We start from the raw sequence: 16,527 nt of genomic DNA on the forward strand, positions 1-16,527 counted from the left end.
GTGTTCTTGTGGCTGTGAATAAACTAAGATGGTGAAAGAGAGTTAAGGATATAAAAGCAAGTATAAGTCATCTTTAAAATTTCTTAGGTCCTGGGCCTGCACCTCAGTGGTAGAGGGGTTGGTTACCATGCACAGGGCCCTCAGTTCATTCCCCACCATGGCAAAAATTACTTTAAATGACATTTTTTTTGGGTACTGGGATCAAACTTGGGTCCTTGCAATTGCAAGGCAGGCAGCTGAACCACTGAGTTAAATCCTCGCCCTTAAATGACATTCTTGTAAGCCAAAGGGAGCAATCAACAGAGTGCAGAGACATAAAAAAGAATGGGAGAAAATATTTGCAAACTGTACATCTGATAAGGGATTGATAGCCAGAATAAATAAGGAACTCCAAACACTCAATAGCAAAACCCCAAGCAATCCAATTAGAAATGGGCAATAAACCTAAGTAGACATTCTCAAAAGAAGAGATAAAACAGGCACACGCTCAACATCACTAATCCTCAGGGAGATGGAAACTAAACCCGTAGCAAGATATCATCCCTCCCTATTAGGAATAGCTGTTATAGAATAGACAAAAAAACAAAACAAAACCCCAACAAAACTCCAAACATAAGAAAGCTGGTGAGAGACAAAAAGAAACGTTTGCACACTATTGGTCCGAGTGAAGGTTGGTACAGCCATGATGGAAAACAATATGGAAGTTCTCCGAAACATTAAAGACAGAACTACCTTGTGATCCAGTAATCTCACTCCTAGGACTCTGTGTAAAGGAAATGAAACCACTCATGTTTGTTGTAGGGCTATTCACAACAGCCAAGAAATGGAAACAACCTCAGTATCCATTAAATGATGGAAGAACAAAAAAAATGTAGTACACAAATGCCACAGAATACTATTCAGCCATAAAAAGGATGAAATCCTGTCATTTGGGACAATGTCGATGGAAGTAGAGATTATGATATTGAGGAAATGAACCAGGCACAGAAAAACAAGTTCTCATGAGCTCTCTCATGTGTGCAGTATAAGCAGGTTGGTCTTATAGAAGTTCAGATTAGGGGAGGTTGGTCAGTGAGTACTAAGTTCTGCACAGCTAGCGAGGTTTTCCTACACAGAGCACTAAGTGCTGTGGATTTCAAAAAGCAGGAAGAAAGGATTTTGAAAGTGATTACCATGAAGAAATGATACGTGTTTAGCCTGCTTTAAGCATCACATTGTACCTGTGTGTGGAGACAGCACATTACCTCAGTAATATGTACAATTTCATGTACCAGTTGGGAAATAAATGTAATTAAACTGAAAGAATTATTTTCAGTATAGAACAATGTCACCATGATCATCGTCACTGCTAATGTAAGTCCTCCAGGAACACCTGGTTCTTAAAAATTCCCACCTTTTTTTTCTAATTAGGGAAAGCAAACTGAGTTTATTGTGGAGATTGCTGAGTGGGATGAAAATGAGAAAACAGAAAAATCAGTTACTTAACCAACAGTAATAGTTTGATGGGTGGTTTTTCTAATCACATGTTTAAAACATGTGGGATTGTATGGTAGAGGTTAATTGGTAACATGTTTTTGCCATTTATTGGGCACATTTTCTAAGTTTTTAAGTTTGAGCAGGAATTATGTTGATTTGAGCTTGAAGGTAAGAGATAATTATGAGTGCCTCCATTTGTCATGGGTATATTCACTGAGAGTATTTTCGGCATTAAGTAACTAAAAATGACTGCCTGGTTTAAGCAAAGGGAGATTTCTTTTTTTCTTTTGGTACCAGGGATCAAACTCAGAACCTTGCACTTGCAAGGCGGGTGAGGCGCCGCTGAGCTAAATCCTTGGCCCAGGGAAGTTTCCTGAAAAGGACGGGGGCAGCTCAGGTGCCCAGGGAGCCGTGAGCAGAGAAGGCTGTGAGTGGACTCAGTCAGGCTCCTGATGCCTCAGCACCATCTGTAGCTCTCTGGGTTCCAAATATCAAATTCCTAGGAAGGACCGAGATTAGGGCCTAATTCTGAGCCAGTGGGCTTTGGCCAGGGCAGGTGTTGGATTGTGGAAATATGGCTGCTCTGTGGTTATCTTGTACTGGGTAGGGTTAGGGGGGTGAGGAGGAGAAAGACAGTACTGTTAATCCTATTGCTATTCTGTCCATGAGAATACTGAGATCAAGAAGTTGAGGAGTTTGCCAAGCCACCTGGGAAGCCCCTAAATTGTGGCAGCAGAAGCTAGGTCTGCCTGACCCTTCTGCACTGGGTCTCAAAGTGAGAGAATTTCAAGGAACAAGTCTCAGGGAAGCGCTGGAAAGCCGAAGTGATGGGTTAAGATGACATTTAAACGAACAAACGAACAAAACAGACATTCAGTCCTTAGGTGCGAGTTTGATTTGGGTTAAGACTCCATATTTGTGCGTTCTCTCTGGAAGGGTTTCATAAAGATGCCGCACGTCTGATATTTTCATGTCCTTGACTGATGGTTACCAAGAGAAGTAAAAGGTGTATCAGCCAGGCAGTATCCTCACACTAATATGCAGTGGCTTCAACAACACCGAGTGCTGGAAGACAAGTCTGGCCCGTGATTTCCAAATGAGGCCACCATTTGGAGCACAGATCTCGTGGGAGTCCCTCATTTTTGAACAAGTGGTTGGTTCCTCAGAGAGCCTCAAAAAGCATCAAGGGACGTTCATTTTGTTTTTGGTACCAGGTATCGAACTCAGGATGTTGGGCTTGCGAGGCAGGCACCGGAACCACTGAGCTAAATCCCCAGCCCAAGAGGCTTTCATTTTTATTTTTATTTTTTATTTTTAAATTTTCATTTATTTTATTTAAAAACTTTTAAAAAATATTAATTTGGGGGGGGGTGCCGGGATCAAACTTAGGACCTTGCCATTGAGCTACCTCCCTGGCAGGAGGCTTTCATGTTTAAGAAAAGAAAGTGAGCTGGGCCGGAGATTTAGCTCAGTGGTGCTGCCGCCTGCCTCACAAGTACAAGGTCCTGAGGTTTGATCCCCGGTACCTCCCCAAAAAGGAAAATGGGAATACTGGGGAATATTAGGGCAGTGAGTTCTAATTCTTCTACTACATCTTAAAAAATTATTCTGTAGCTTTTGTAGACAGAGAAATTAATGATCTAATTTCAATTAGCTAGATGGGAGGCACTCAAAATTCCTTCAAAAGTAATCTCATCTGGAGAATGTCTTTTCTTTGGCAGGACAGTTAGTGCATATCTACCTGCAAGACCGATTTCTCCCATTTCCTGCTGGTGTTTCCCTCAAGAAAGGTGAGAAGTGTCAGGTGGAGTATCCGACGTAGTTTGCTATAGGGCAGCTAAGAAAATTAGACACGTGTTTGCCTGCTGTAGAAACTTGTCCTTAGCTTGGCATGGTGGCACATGCTGTAACCTCAGCATATTCAGGAGGCTGAGGCAAGAGGGTCACTGTAAGTCTGAGGACAGCCTGAGCTACATGTGAGTGCAAAGCCAGCCTGGACTACCTAGCGAGATGTCTCAAAAAAAATCAAAAGAAAAGAAAATCGTTCTATCCATTTTATTTGCACAGTAGACATAATTTGACCTGTGACACAATATGTTTGTTTTTTTTTTTTGGTACTGGAGATTGAACTCGGGTCTTTGGGCTTGCAAGGCAGGCGCCGGAACCACTGAGCTAAATCCCCAGCCCTGACACAATATGTTATCTGCAGCATCCCAGGTGTAGCATGCAGAATACTTTGCTGGTACCGTGCAGTGTACAAAATGGGTTAGGCCCTGTTCTTAGAGCAGATAACCGTTAGATAGGCAAGAACAGTGGCTAGCATTTACTAAGGCATCGTGAAAAGCACTGTTATTTTTTAACACTTTATATATATAAGGAATAGAGACACAAAGAGTTTTAAAAACTGGTTCAAAGTCACAAAGATTGTAAGAGACAGCTAGAGTTTGAACTCTGACTTTCTGTAGAGTCCACTTGGCTAGTCTTCCTTCATTCTCAACTATCATAAGGAAGAAGAGTTATAGATAAATCAAGGACCTCAAATTTTGCTCCTTTTAGCATTTACTGTAATTTTGTACTTTGATTTATTTGTGTATCCACCAACCACTTGGCACTATGCCATGGTATATCTTAATCAGGATAGTTGATATTTAAAAAAAGAATTTGTTTTCTTTCTCCCTTCATCGAACACTGGTAGAGAGGCAAAGAATAGAAAATGATAATTTATAGTATAAAAGGAGTTCCATAATACTTATAGACATAATAATAACACCCATGTCTTAATGATGGTCAACTTCTTGTATGAAGAAACTGAATGAGACCATGTTAGCTCTCTGTTACTGTAACAAACACTTGAGACAATCAATTTAAAAAGAGGAAAGGTTTGTTTCAGTTCAAAGTTTTGAAGATTTTAGTCCCTGGTTGGTTGGCCTGTTGTTTTGGGGCCTAACATGTGTTGTGTTGGAGGAATCTGCTCATCTGTCCCCTTAGAGAGGAGCTGGGATCCCAATGTCTTCCTCAAAGCCACACTGCTGGTGACCTAACTTCCTTCCACCAGGCCCTGCTTCCTGAAGCCGCCTCCAACTTCCTGTCATGCTACAGGCTCAGGACTAAGTCTTTAACACATGGGCCTCTGAGGGGCCTCATTCAAACTATAGCAAGACCAAGTCCAACACGGTATAAATAACCTTTATTCGTAAAAATGAGAAGATGTGCTCTAATAGGTTTTGTACCATGCTCAAATAGCTGACCAGGACTGCAAAACCTCTTAAATTTGCTTTCGATATAAAGCAAGGGTCAGAAAACCATAGTCTGCAGACTAAACTCAGACTCCCTTCTTGCTGGCCAAGAACAGTTTTGATATTTTTAAATGGTTGAAGAAAAGAAGAATTTTTCGTGACATACGCAAACGATATGGAATTCAATTTTCAATGTCCGTGGTGTTACTGCTGGTGTCATAACCATGCTGTTTGTCTACACATCGCCCTTGGTTGTCTCCAAGCTGCAGCAGCAGAGTTGAGTCCCTGCCATGGCTTGTGAAGCCCAGAATATTTCTTATAGAGCCCTTTGCAGGCTGTTGCAATGGGGGGATTCTCAGTCCAAGCTCATCAGGAGCACTCGGGAGAAGATTTAAAACTCTGAGCCCACAAGCCCCATGTAGCACCAGTGAAATCAGATTCTCCAGGAGGCTTTGTCTAAAGCACTGTTATTCCTCCCACTTTCCATATTAAAGTCTCAGTGTTTAGTACCTGTTAGAGCACCTGGGTTTCTCCAGTGTGCAGCCATGGCTGAGTGCCACTGCCTAGATAGGAATGCATGTTGATGGGCAGATGGACTCTCTCTGGGAGAGAGAATGCAGGTTACTCTCACTGCCTGGGGTGAAAGGGGTGGTGTCAGCGGGGCTTGGCACCTCCAGGTGTCTCTGTTAAGAGCACCTTCCACTGGGGGCAGGCATGGAAGCAGAGGGCAGAGGGGATGATTATACCATGTATACGTCATGCATGTAAACCAACTAAGTTGAGAACACATTTCTCCCAAGTGGAAAACAGAGGCCGTGTAGCCTCCCTACCTCTAGGAACAGGGGGCCTGATTCCTTGGCATCTGTCCTAGTCACTTCTCTCATTGCTGCGACAAAATACCCATGAGCCACAAAGGGAAGGAGGAGAGGTTTATTTTGGCTCACACTCTGTGAGGTTTCCATGCACAGTTGGCTGCTCCCAGACAGGGGAGGCGTGGCACAGGAGAGCTGCTCACAGCATGGCTACCGGAAGCAGCGCGAGTGGAGGGAGGAGCCAGAGGGAGCTGTGACCTCCTGGGTTACGCCCCCAGTGACCACCTCTTCCCACCAGGCCACCCCTCCTAAGCTGTAAGCGCCCCCATCTAGGCACCCTTGGAAGGTGGTGCCCATGATCCCATGAGATCTCAGATATCAGTCATTACAGCGTCCACTAAGGAAACCCTCTGGTGAAAGCTGTGGAGTCCAGGACCGGGCACTGTGCCGAGAGTCCAAGAGGAGTTGAATCAGCTGTGTGGCCCATCGGCTCTGCTCCGTAATGGCTACAAGATTCCCAAGCCCCATCTCAGACTTACACAATCAAAACCTCTACAAGTAGCCCTAGAAATCTGCATTTTCATCAGCTGCCAGTCGACGAGTGGGAACTTTAAAGTTTGGTCGTCCCTTACCTAAATGGTTAGGTTGGCGAACTCTTGGAGTTGTGCAGGCTGAAGGTGGCCTAACCATTCTTTGCCACAAGATTTAACTGAGTAGGCCAGGTGTGGATTCCTTTCAGAAGTGATACACACACACACACACACGAACAGACCCTAAAACAATGGACCTCCCAGATGAAATCTATGACATATATGCCAAAAAGCCTTTGAAAGAACCAGTTATTTATTTTTAAAAAACCAGTGGTGGAAGTCTATATATTTTTTTTTGGTACTGGGGATTGAACTCAGGTCCTTGCGCTTGTGCAGCAGGCGGCGAAACCACTGAGCTAAATCCCCGGCCTGGAAGTCTGTATTTATTCTACCAGTTGCTGTCTCCCTCAATATTATAGACAGCTTTACGGCAAACTTTTACATAATATTAAATAGTGCCAAATTTTCTTTCTTTGAAGATTGGCCTAACATTTGGAAGTAGATGCAGATCATTTAGAGTAAAATGGAATGAATAAAGTGGCTGATTAAGTTGGATTAGTGATGATTTGACTTAAGGCTTTGACCTTAAGTGATGGCCTTGAGCATCTTTGTGCTCTTTAACCACATTTTTGTAGCATTTTGGGTATTTTCTCTAAACAGAGTTGTTTTTAAAAAAGCATGGCTTATCTTAAAGGAAAACAGTCTTTTGAATTGATGAATACCATTGTATTCTGTATGAAATTGACTGTTTATTGCCATTTACATATGGTTTAGCTACTTATAAATTCTCTAAACCGTCAGTTTGTGACTGTAAGGTGTTCGAATATCAAATATATGATTCTACTATGGGAATCATCGTGGGGATAGGAGAACTTCAGCACTTAATTTCTGGGAACCAGGGAGTCTTATAGGGAGATGGCACACTTGGGATAGGCTAGTCTTTCGCCTCATTCCAGTGGCATGAAGGGGTCCATGTTCCTTCGGAGCCCACAGGGAGACAGAACAACTCATGTCCTATGGCTGCTGAGCGGGGTCAAATTGCTTGAGAGTTGGATTTTAAATATAATTCAGCTGGACAGAATGGTGTGATGAGCCAGTGTGCCAGTAAATGCTAGCGGTTAGCCTTGAAGGTTTTATTTCCCCAGTCTGGGACCTGAGATGCCCGTTCCCCAATGAAAGGCTGCATTCTGTGAGCTGGGGGTGCACCCCTCCAGGGCACAGGAGATACCCTGATAAGGGCACAGAGGGAGTTGGAAGCTTTCCTTCTCCAGCTGCTCTGCGGGCACTGACTGCACCCATTGTGTGTCTGTCACCGGGAACACAGCTCAGGTTCCAGTGTCCTGTCTGAGGGCTCACTCGCACAGAGCCTGCGATGGCTCTGGCTTTACCAGGCTGGACGAAATGGAACACGTAGGTCCTGAGCCTTGATGTCCTGAAGGCAAAGATTCCAAAACTGATGGCACTCATTTCCCGGCACAATCAGAGCAACAGGGCGCCCCTGGCACCCCAACTCTCCCGTCCCTAATAGGAAGAGAGTCTGAGCTTCGGGTGACAGCCTGGCCCTGGGACACTGCTGACGGATTTCCTTAGGGATTCTTGTTTTTTTTTTTAGTACCGGGGTTCGAACTCAGGACCTTGGGCTTGTGAGGCAGACACTGGAACTGCTGAGCTAAATCCCCGGCGCTCCTTAGGGATTCTTGTTGGAGAGCAGAAATAAGGCAGAGTTTTGCCTGGGGATTTTTGACTTTGGTTTTTGCAGTGGCTCTTGCTGTGATTAATATTTTATTCTCATTTCTGTTTGCCTTGACAAAACTGGGATGCCTGTGGGGTGTGCATGTGTGCATGACTCTGCCTGTGTGGCAGGAGTGGGAGATGTTGGAAACATTACTTCTCCTTCCAAGTGGGACCTTTGCTTCGTTTCATGTTACACAGTTTTCTGGCTTTCCCATTTACTGGAGAAAAGCATTTTCGCTGGGGAAGAAGTCTCCCGCAGCCCGCCCCCATTCAACGGTCCACTTTGTCTAGGATTGTGCTAATGTCTCTAAACCCAAAACGGGGGGTTGTTAGGCAACATTGCCTCCAAAAGCACTTAACTGTTTAGGGTTAAAGACAGAAAAATTATAATTTGGGTGCTGTAGCATTCTTCACAAGCATTCATGAAGAAAGCTGGCTTTGTTGCACGATTGGTTTGAACTCTGTGAAGACAGACAAAATATCTTTTTTGGTCTTCCAGCGTAGGCAGGGCTTTCTGGTCTTGAAAGCAAATCTCCAAGTGCATTCTCTTTCTCTTACATCAGCCCACTTCTCTCCTTGGGTCGAAACAATAAACAAAGTGACCATTGTTGGTGCCGGGGTGTTTTCTCTTGCTTTCTTCTAGTCCAGGCTCCCAGGGTAGGAATCTTCAGCCTGGTAAACCCCCAGCATGCTGCTCCTCTGAGAGAGGACATCTGCCCAGCGTCCAGAGCTGGAGCGAATCTCAGCACTCAGTCGGCTGTGCAGAAATGCAGGTTGCTGGGCTGAGAGGCAGGTGCCCCTGGGTGCGGGGAGAAATCACACTCACAACCCTGTTTTCTTTTTCTTCAGCATTTGTAAAGTGTGTGCCTCCAGTGGGAGGGTGTGGCTGAGACTTCAGAAAAGCACTGAAAGTACTGTTTGTTCTTGAAAAATGTCAGGCCTCTCCGGTAGCAGAGATCTTCGTGAAGAAGAGTGACAAAATGCCTTCTTCCAGGGCAGGGGTTTCAGATCTGTTCACATGGCTCTCAGCGGGGAAAGCAGAATGGGAGGGCTTGCATTTAAGGAGGGTTCCTGAGGTTGTGGTGGAAGGGGCACACGGACTCTTTAAAATTGAATAAGATTTATACAGAAACCTTTTCTTCAGTACTAGGGATTGAACCCAGGGCCTTAGCACCAAGCTGCACCCCAACCCTTTTTATTTTTTATTTTGAGACAGGGTCTCACTAAATTACCGAGGCTAAACTCTTTAACTTTCGATCTTCCCATCTCAGCCTCCCAGAGTGTAGGCTGCAACCTCACGCCTGGCTTCATCTTTTACCTCTTCTTAACTGTTGCCCTTCCACACTTTATCGATCTCTTCATTTTCGGTACTGAGGACCAAAGCCAGGGCCTCACATTCTAGGCAGGGGCCATACCACAGAGCCACATCTACAGTCCCCCTTCCACCCTTTTTTTTGAGACAAGTTCTCACTAAGTTGCCCAGGGTGGCTTTGAACTTACAATCCTCCTGCCTCAGCCTCCTGAGTAGCTGGGATTACAGGCATGCACTATTCTATTTGGCATTAGCAGGGTCTGCCTCATTTCTCCTTGTATTTCAAACCATTTATGAAGCACCCCAAAGGCTCTCCTGCAGTAAAAGATCTGCTTTTATTTATTTATTTTTTTGGTACTGGGGATCGAACTCGGGTCCTTGCGCTTGCACAGCAGGCGGCGAAACCACTGAGCTAAACCCCTGGCCAAGATCTGCTTTTTTTTTTTCTTTTTTAGTATATGTGCTGCCAAAGTGAGCACTAGATCTGCCTTTTTTAATACTGCTCTTACTTAAAAACCATCAACACAATGGGGTGTGAGGCTGGCGTTTTTGGCAGTACCAGAGGTCAAACTGGATCAATTATGCGAGTCTCATCTATTATTGAATAATCACTGAAATGACTGAAAACATCAATCAACCCACCGAACATCTAAGGCCAACCTTCTGGGTTCTCCTTCAGAGAACAGAGGGTGGAATACTAGAGAAACAATAAGCACCAACTCCTGAGAAAATACAGCAGCCAAACAGCAATTCTACCCTTTGGTTTCCAGCAAGTGTGTAAAAATCAGACAAGAAAATACCTTGAAAAACGGTTTCACTTATCCAGAGGAAAAAGAGATCTGGACCTAAGACATAAGTGGTGCTGGAATCTTTGAGAACCCTGCCTTCTTTTCCAGTGTCTTCTAGAAGAACATTACTTTGCGCAACAGCCTAGACGAGCTAGCTTTTAGTATCGCATCTGCATTGCTTTCTTTGATAGTGACTTCCTTTTCTTTGGGAATAAAAAATATCTCTTGGAAAATATCATCCTGACATCGAATACATTAAAACCTTCAGCCCAGCTGAAGGTTGTGTGTGGGGTTGTGTGTGCACAGTTTATTAATTTGAACAGAGAGCCCTGGGGACACAGGAAGAAGCATGGCGCTTTGCATTTGCCCTGTGAGAAGAAGTGTAATATATGGGTCAAAAGCCACAAGGGCTGCACTTCGGGTTACACAGAGGGAAAGCGAGGTTGGTTATGAAAGCTCAGAGTCCCAGAGACAAAAGCTTTTAGTTAGAATTGCATTTCTGGAGAAGAGGGCGCCTCCTCCTTCACTGAGTCCATTAGGACCCGTTATTTATTTTAGTGGTGCTGTTCTCAGGAAGTGCAGTATACAGGAAGGGCAGAAAAATGAGTGAAGGAGGAAATTTGATATTGATTTTCTTTTCTTCTTTGAAATTGCATAGAGACGCTCAATACCTGGTGGCAGTAACTTTGGTCAATAAGACTCCATTTGAGCCCACCTTGAAGTTCGGTGCTCTTGATTATTTTAGACTTCCTCTACTGTCAGATTCATTTATATCTCATTGTCTTTGGTGCCCAAAGGCTGTTAAGTTTTTAATGAAGTTTTTTATTCATAACACTACTGTGAGGATTTTGCTGAAGGTAAAATCATGAAGAACCAAAACAAAAGTCTGCCCCTCCTTTTTTGGCTGAAAAGAATCAACAATACAAAAAACCGTATCTGAAGCCAGTCATGGTGGTGCACACCTGTAATCCCAGCACTCTGGGAGGCTGAGGCAGGAGGATTGCAGGTTTGAACCCAGCCTGGGAAATTTAGTGACTTGACAAGGTCCTGCCTCAAAATAACAGTAAAAGGGCTAGAGTCAAGTAGTTTTGTGCAACAGCCCTGGATTCAATCTCCAGGACCATTAAAAAAATCAGAAAATCCAAAGAGGGAAAATAGAAGTATAAAGTGATTAGTGAGTGTCCGTGTTGTAAAACAGCTTTTTGGTGCTGGGATGTTGCTACATCTTCCTGGTTTTGAACCCCAAAAGACTAAGCAGCGTGCTTTCTGCTCTGGGGCGGAGGGAAGGAAGGTCTTCTGTGTCAGTCTCACCTCACATCTGATGCACTTTGGTCATAATCATTTCTAACATCACTTGAACACTTGGAGTTCGAGTAGGAAATGCGCCAAGTCTTTGTCTACGCTTTCTGTTCTGTAGGGAAGCCATAAGCCGCCTGTGTGAAGCTGTCCCTGGGGCCAGTGGAGCCATTAAAAAGAGAAAGGTAAGTGTGGATGTGGTTTTCGTTTTTCTAACTATAGCCAGATAGCATCAAAATAGTTGTTACCTCATCCCACCCTGAGCTGCCAGGTCCTGCCTCGCCTTGATTAGGTGGTGTGATAGCAGAGCTGCACCCGAAGGTGCTCTCGTCTCTCACATCTTGCCAGCTGTCCCGACACTGTGTGATATAGGGGTGCCCCTGTCTCACTGAGATACTGTTCTTATTCCATGAGGTTAGGGAGGTCAACCAGATGGCCAGTTTGGTGTCTTCCGGTTTCAGTATTGTATAAATGTATGTGATTTGCATTTGAACATTTTTGACTTTTTAGACTTCCTGGCCATTTTTTTTTTTTTTTTTTTTTGTACCAGGGATTGAACTCCGGACCTTGCTCTTGCGAGGCAGGCGGTGGCACCACTGAGCTAAATCCCTGGTCCTGGCCTATTTTCAAATGTGAACAGGCATAGGGGTGAGGTGGTAACACCTGAGGGGAAGGAGCTGTCCACATTGAAAGAAAGCAAAAGTTTTGATGCTAGACATACTTGGATTGAAATCCTGCCTCTGCCACCCAAGAACTGTATGATATTGGACAAGTTACCTATTCACTTGGATCCTTGATTTCTTCATCTGTAAAATGGGAGAGAATAGCACTTTTATAGAGGATTATGTAAGAATGAAGTACAGTAATGTCTACAAAGTATATGGCAGTGTCTGGCATATGCATATATTAGACCTTCTACTTTGTATGTTATGGTAGTACTGTTACTATTAAGCTATTAACCCTAGAATATAAAGTCCAATGAAGAGCTGCAAAAGGCACTCAAGGTAAGTACATAAATCATAAAGTAGTGGACAGTTTAAGAAGAAAAGCATCTTGGGAGAGCTTCTGGTCCACCCCTTTCGTGTTGCCAGCTACTAAACTGGTCTGAGAGAAGAGCTGATCACCAGTGTGATTAAGGACACAGCTGGTTGTAGAAGCCAAGACTCCTGATTCCTACCTTAGGGCATTATTTCTGTCACCTGCCTTGATTTTTGTTACCACTCTTCATCATTTATATAGGGCTGAACACAGTGCCACCCACAGTGACTCAGAGGAGCCATTTGGGGGTGGAGAACTCTGTCAAATGGCCCTTGGATTCTGTTAAGGATTCCCTATTACTGGTTTCTTTGATGGAACTCAGGGCCCCAGAGCAGCGTCTAAACAATGACTCTTCCTCTTCCTCCTCATCCCTGTGAATAAGATGCTTCAACTGGATGACCCTAACAGACTCATTCATTTAAGACCTTCTTATTTCAGGAGTGGGGATACCAAATCCAAAATAAAACAAAACAAACCTGGCTAGCATCTTTCCAGAAAGTATACTTGTGAAGAAAAACAGAAATTTTCAAGTTCATTTCCTTTGTTTGTTTTTGTTGTTGTTGTTGGTACCGGGGATCAAACTTGGGTCCTTGCACTTGCGCAGCAGGTGGCAAAACCACTGAGCTAAATCCCCGGCCCCATTTCCTTTGTTTGATAAGCATTTTTTTGAGTACTTCATATGAGGAGTAGTATATATTGAACAATATAGTGAATATTTAAATTTTAAAAAATATATTTCAGTAAAAGACACATTGCTATGAATCCCCCTCAAAATACTCCTCCTTGATTCAAACACACTCATCCCATTGTTCGTGCCTGTTTCTGGAGCAGCTCTGGAGTCCTCTTTCCTGAGTGTCTTTAGCTGTGCTGTCGTGGCTGCCTCACTGTCCTGAATCAGTTAGAAATGTTTCCCTTTCATGGTCATTTTAGCTTTGAGGAAGAGTCAGGAGTTGCAGTGTGAGATCTGGTGAATAAGGTAGATGAGAACACAGCATCACGTTTTTAACAGTCCTGCCTTCCCATTGGATGGCATTCGACAGCTGCATTCACCATATTTTTGGTCACACCTCAGAAAGACACTCAGGAAAGAGGACTCCAGAGCTGCCTCAGAAAGTGGTAAGAATGATGGGAGAAGTGTGTTAGAAGTGAGGGGAGCATTTTGAAGGGAATTCATGGCAATGTGTCTTTTATTGTAATAGTTTTTAAAAATGCAAACACACACCATGTATTTTGACAGCCCTAGGGACTCTTCACAGCTCTTTGTATTTTTTATTCTTTTCCATTTTTTAAAACTATAGTAAAAAAACTATACATAACAAACTTATCCCATAAAAAAATCATCATCTTAACCATTGTTACTTGTAAGTATACAGGTCAGTAGTATTATTTTTCTAGTCTGTAAATCTTCTGTCTCTGATCTTTATTATTTCCTTCATTCTGCCAGCTTCGGATTTAATTTGTTCTTTTCCTAGTCCCTGAAATTGTAAAGTTAGTTTTTTTACTTGAAATCTTTCTTCTTTCTTAATATAAGGGGTAATAGCTATAATTTCCCTCTCAGCACTGCTTTTGCTGTGTCCCATAAATTTTGGTAATATGCTTTTTTAATAGTTTGTTAATTATGGCAAAAAAAAACCCTACCGATAAGCTAGGCCTGTGGCTCACACCTGTAACCTCAGCTACTTGGGAGGCTGAGGCAGGAGGGTCATGAGCTTGAGGCCAGTCTGAGCAGCATAACGAGACCCTATCTCAAAAAATAAATACATTTTAAAAAACCTGAATAGGTCCTAATACTTACCACCACTTTATGGGTAAGGAAACTGGGGTCTACAGAGGTTAAGGAACTTGCCCAGTGACCCAGTCCATGTGAAGAGGGTCAAGCCCAGGCAGTCAGCCTGTAGGATCCAAACTCTTACCCATGATGCTCTTTGTTCTTGTGGGCAATATTTTTTTTTTTTTTTTTGGTGATCGAACTTGGGACCTTGTGCTTGTGAGGCAGGTGCCGGAACCACTGAGCTAAATCCCTGGTCCTTGCTCTTTGATGCTCTCTACCTCTTCAGCCTTGCATCTCTCCCTAGAGCAGGGAGCCAAAAATTACTAAGAAAAAGAATTGGAGGTTCTTGAAAGGCTGTGTGAAACAGTCAGAAAAGCCAGTCTGCTGTGTCAATACCAATAAATTAGTTCATGAATGTCAACTTATGCCTCCCTATCTTAGGAGTTTCTCATTGGTAAAGTGGGGATAAATACCCCTCCCAGCCAGCCTCTGCTTTTCTGTAACAGTTGAGAAGTGCTGCAGGTAAGATGCAGTAATAACATTCAGCATAGTTTGTTAGGACTTCATGGTGTCCTCCCATTTGTCTGTACTTTAATACTGAGCTGGACTCTTCCCAGGCCTGGCTTGGGTAGAGGCAGAAAGGGGGAGTGGCGGTGTTGTTCCTGCCCTGTAAACTGAGACACCAGGAGGGCTTCAGGGAGTTCCTTGGGGACCCTCAGCTGGCTAGCAGCTCACCTGTGGTCCTCGGGTCACCTGGCTGGCTCAAGCTGGTCAGCCTCACTGCCAGTCCAGCCTCACTGCCAGTCCTGCCTCACTGCTGTCCTGTGTGCTGCTCACTTTCCACGTCCTCCAGAAAACCACATGCTCTGTCCTAGGGCTTATTTGAACTCAGGTCATTTCTACTAACAATGAAAGACTTTGTCTCCCTCTATACAATACACACATTTGGAGCATTTCTCACAAGTTAAGGTTATTTTGAGGGCAAAGTTAAGATGATGTATGTAAACATTCTTTACAAATGACAAAGTGCTTGTGAAGTGTGAGATAGTATTATTATCTAATTAGTATGTAACAATAATTTTTTTTTTTTTTTGGTACCAGGGATCGAACTCGGGTCCTTGTGCTTGCAAGACAAGCAACGGAACCACTGAGCTAAATCCCTGGCCCGTAACAATAATTTTTTAAACTAGCATAAAAAAAACTGTACAGAAGCAAATGAGTGATTTGCTGTTAAATACCATCATTTTAGAGAACAAAAAATCGTTAAACTCTGTGAATGTGGCGAAGGTGAAGAAAGTAGATCAAGAGTCAGCTTGGTGATAAAGTGACACCGATGGTGTTTGGACATCCTAGTCACAGTTTTGCTACATTTTAGAGTGTGCTTGGAATTGGAAATGAAAACCTATGCACTGAATTTCTTGGTGTGGCTCCTGAAGGGATCAAATAAGAGTAAATACACAAGTAAGACTGTGAAGGGAACAAATCGTGTTTCCATTGATTGCCTGATATTATTGATTTTTTTCTTTTTTTTTTTTTTTGGAGCAATCACTAATTTTATATCCTGTTTGGCCCATTTTCCAGCCAAAGATACCATATTTAATCCAACATCCATCGCAGTATTTAAATCTCTCAAACTGTCTCTTAGAATCTTAGTGTTGAAAAGATAACAACAACAGTGAATAATAATAATAATGGTGATAATAATAATAAATAATAGCAGCTCTCATACATCCAGCCAAGTACTACATTAAATGTGCTCCATTTATCATCTAATTTAATCCTCGCAACAGTTCTTATGAGGTAGGTTTTTTCCCCTGTTTAATAGAAAAGACAGTTGAGGCTTAGCAAGGTTATTTGTCCACAGTCATACAGCTGCTAAGTGGGGCACCTGCTTGAAGAAACTGGCTGTCCCACCTCTCTCACCTCTCACCTCTCACCTCTCACCTGTGTATCGGTAGGTACCTCTTGCCTTTATAATTCCCAAGCATTCTCTACTCTTCCTGAGAAATGCCAAGACTTTCAAGTTTTACCCTGGCGTGGAGGTGCACACCTGTAATTCCAGCATCCAGGAGCCCGTGGGAGGAGGGTCGCTGCACTTTGGGGCCAGCTTGGGCTACACAGTGAGTTCAAGCCCTGGACTTGTGAGACCCTGTCTCAAAAAAAAAAAAAAAAAATCAAAGCAACAACCATAACAACAACAAAAGAATTTCAACGTTTATCAAAACATATCCCTTTCCTCAGGCTCTTTCTCTACATGTCTGTTAGTGAACTACATGTTCATGTTAGTGAACTCTGGTAAATCAGCTTATCAGTGAGTTAACGGAGAATGGAGTCTTAGTAATATTTGTTCATTTTAACAAGAAGGACTGTCTGAAAACAGTGGTTGACCCAGAGAGAGTGGCCAATCCCACTCCCAGCAGTGGGAGGTGGGATTGCAAGCACAGTGCCTGTGGTGGTTGGAGTGCGGCTTTATC

General features: G+C 43.4%; 1 protein-coding gene across 8 annotated transcripts in view; it reads left to right on the plus strand.

Moving 5' to 3' along the window:
• The window catches only part of Shc4 (SHC adaptor protein 4), a 109,344-nt gene that overhangs the window by 35,821 nt on the left and 56,996 nt on the right, over positions 1-16,527 (plus strand). For 6 of the 8 annotated variants that reach the window (XM_087181063.1, XM_087181069.1, XM_087181066.1 and 3 more), the window contains exons 3-4: positions 11,366-11,429; positions 16,012-16,173. In XM_087181063.1, coding sequence (XP_087037189.1) covers positions 11,366-11,429; positions 16,012-16,173 — 226 coding nt within the window. The remainder of the gene's footprint in view (positions 1-11,365; positions 11,430-16,011; positions 16,174-16,527) is intronic. The other 2 variants (XM_021261423.2, XM_021261426.2) reach the window with 1 other exon arrangement.

This window comes from Heterocephalus glaber, unplaced genomic scaffold, assembly GCF_053883595.1.
Source record: "Heterocephalus glaber isolate CG9 unplaced genomic scaffold, H.glaber_assembly_v1.0 deba00000122, whole genome shotgun sequence".
NCBI classification, from domain to species: domain Eukaryota; kingdom Metazoa; phylum Chordata; class Mammalia; order Rodentia; family Bathyergidae; genus Heterocephalus; species Heterocephalus glaber.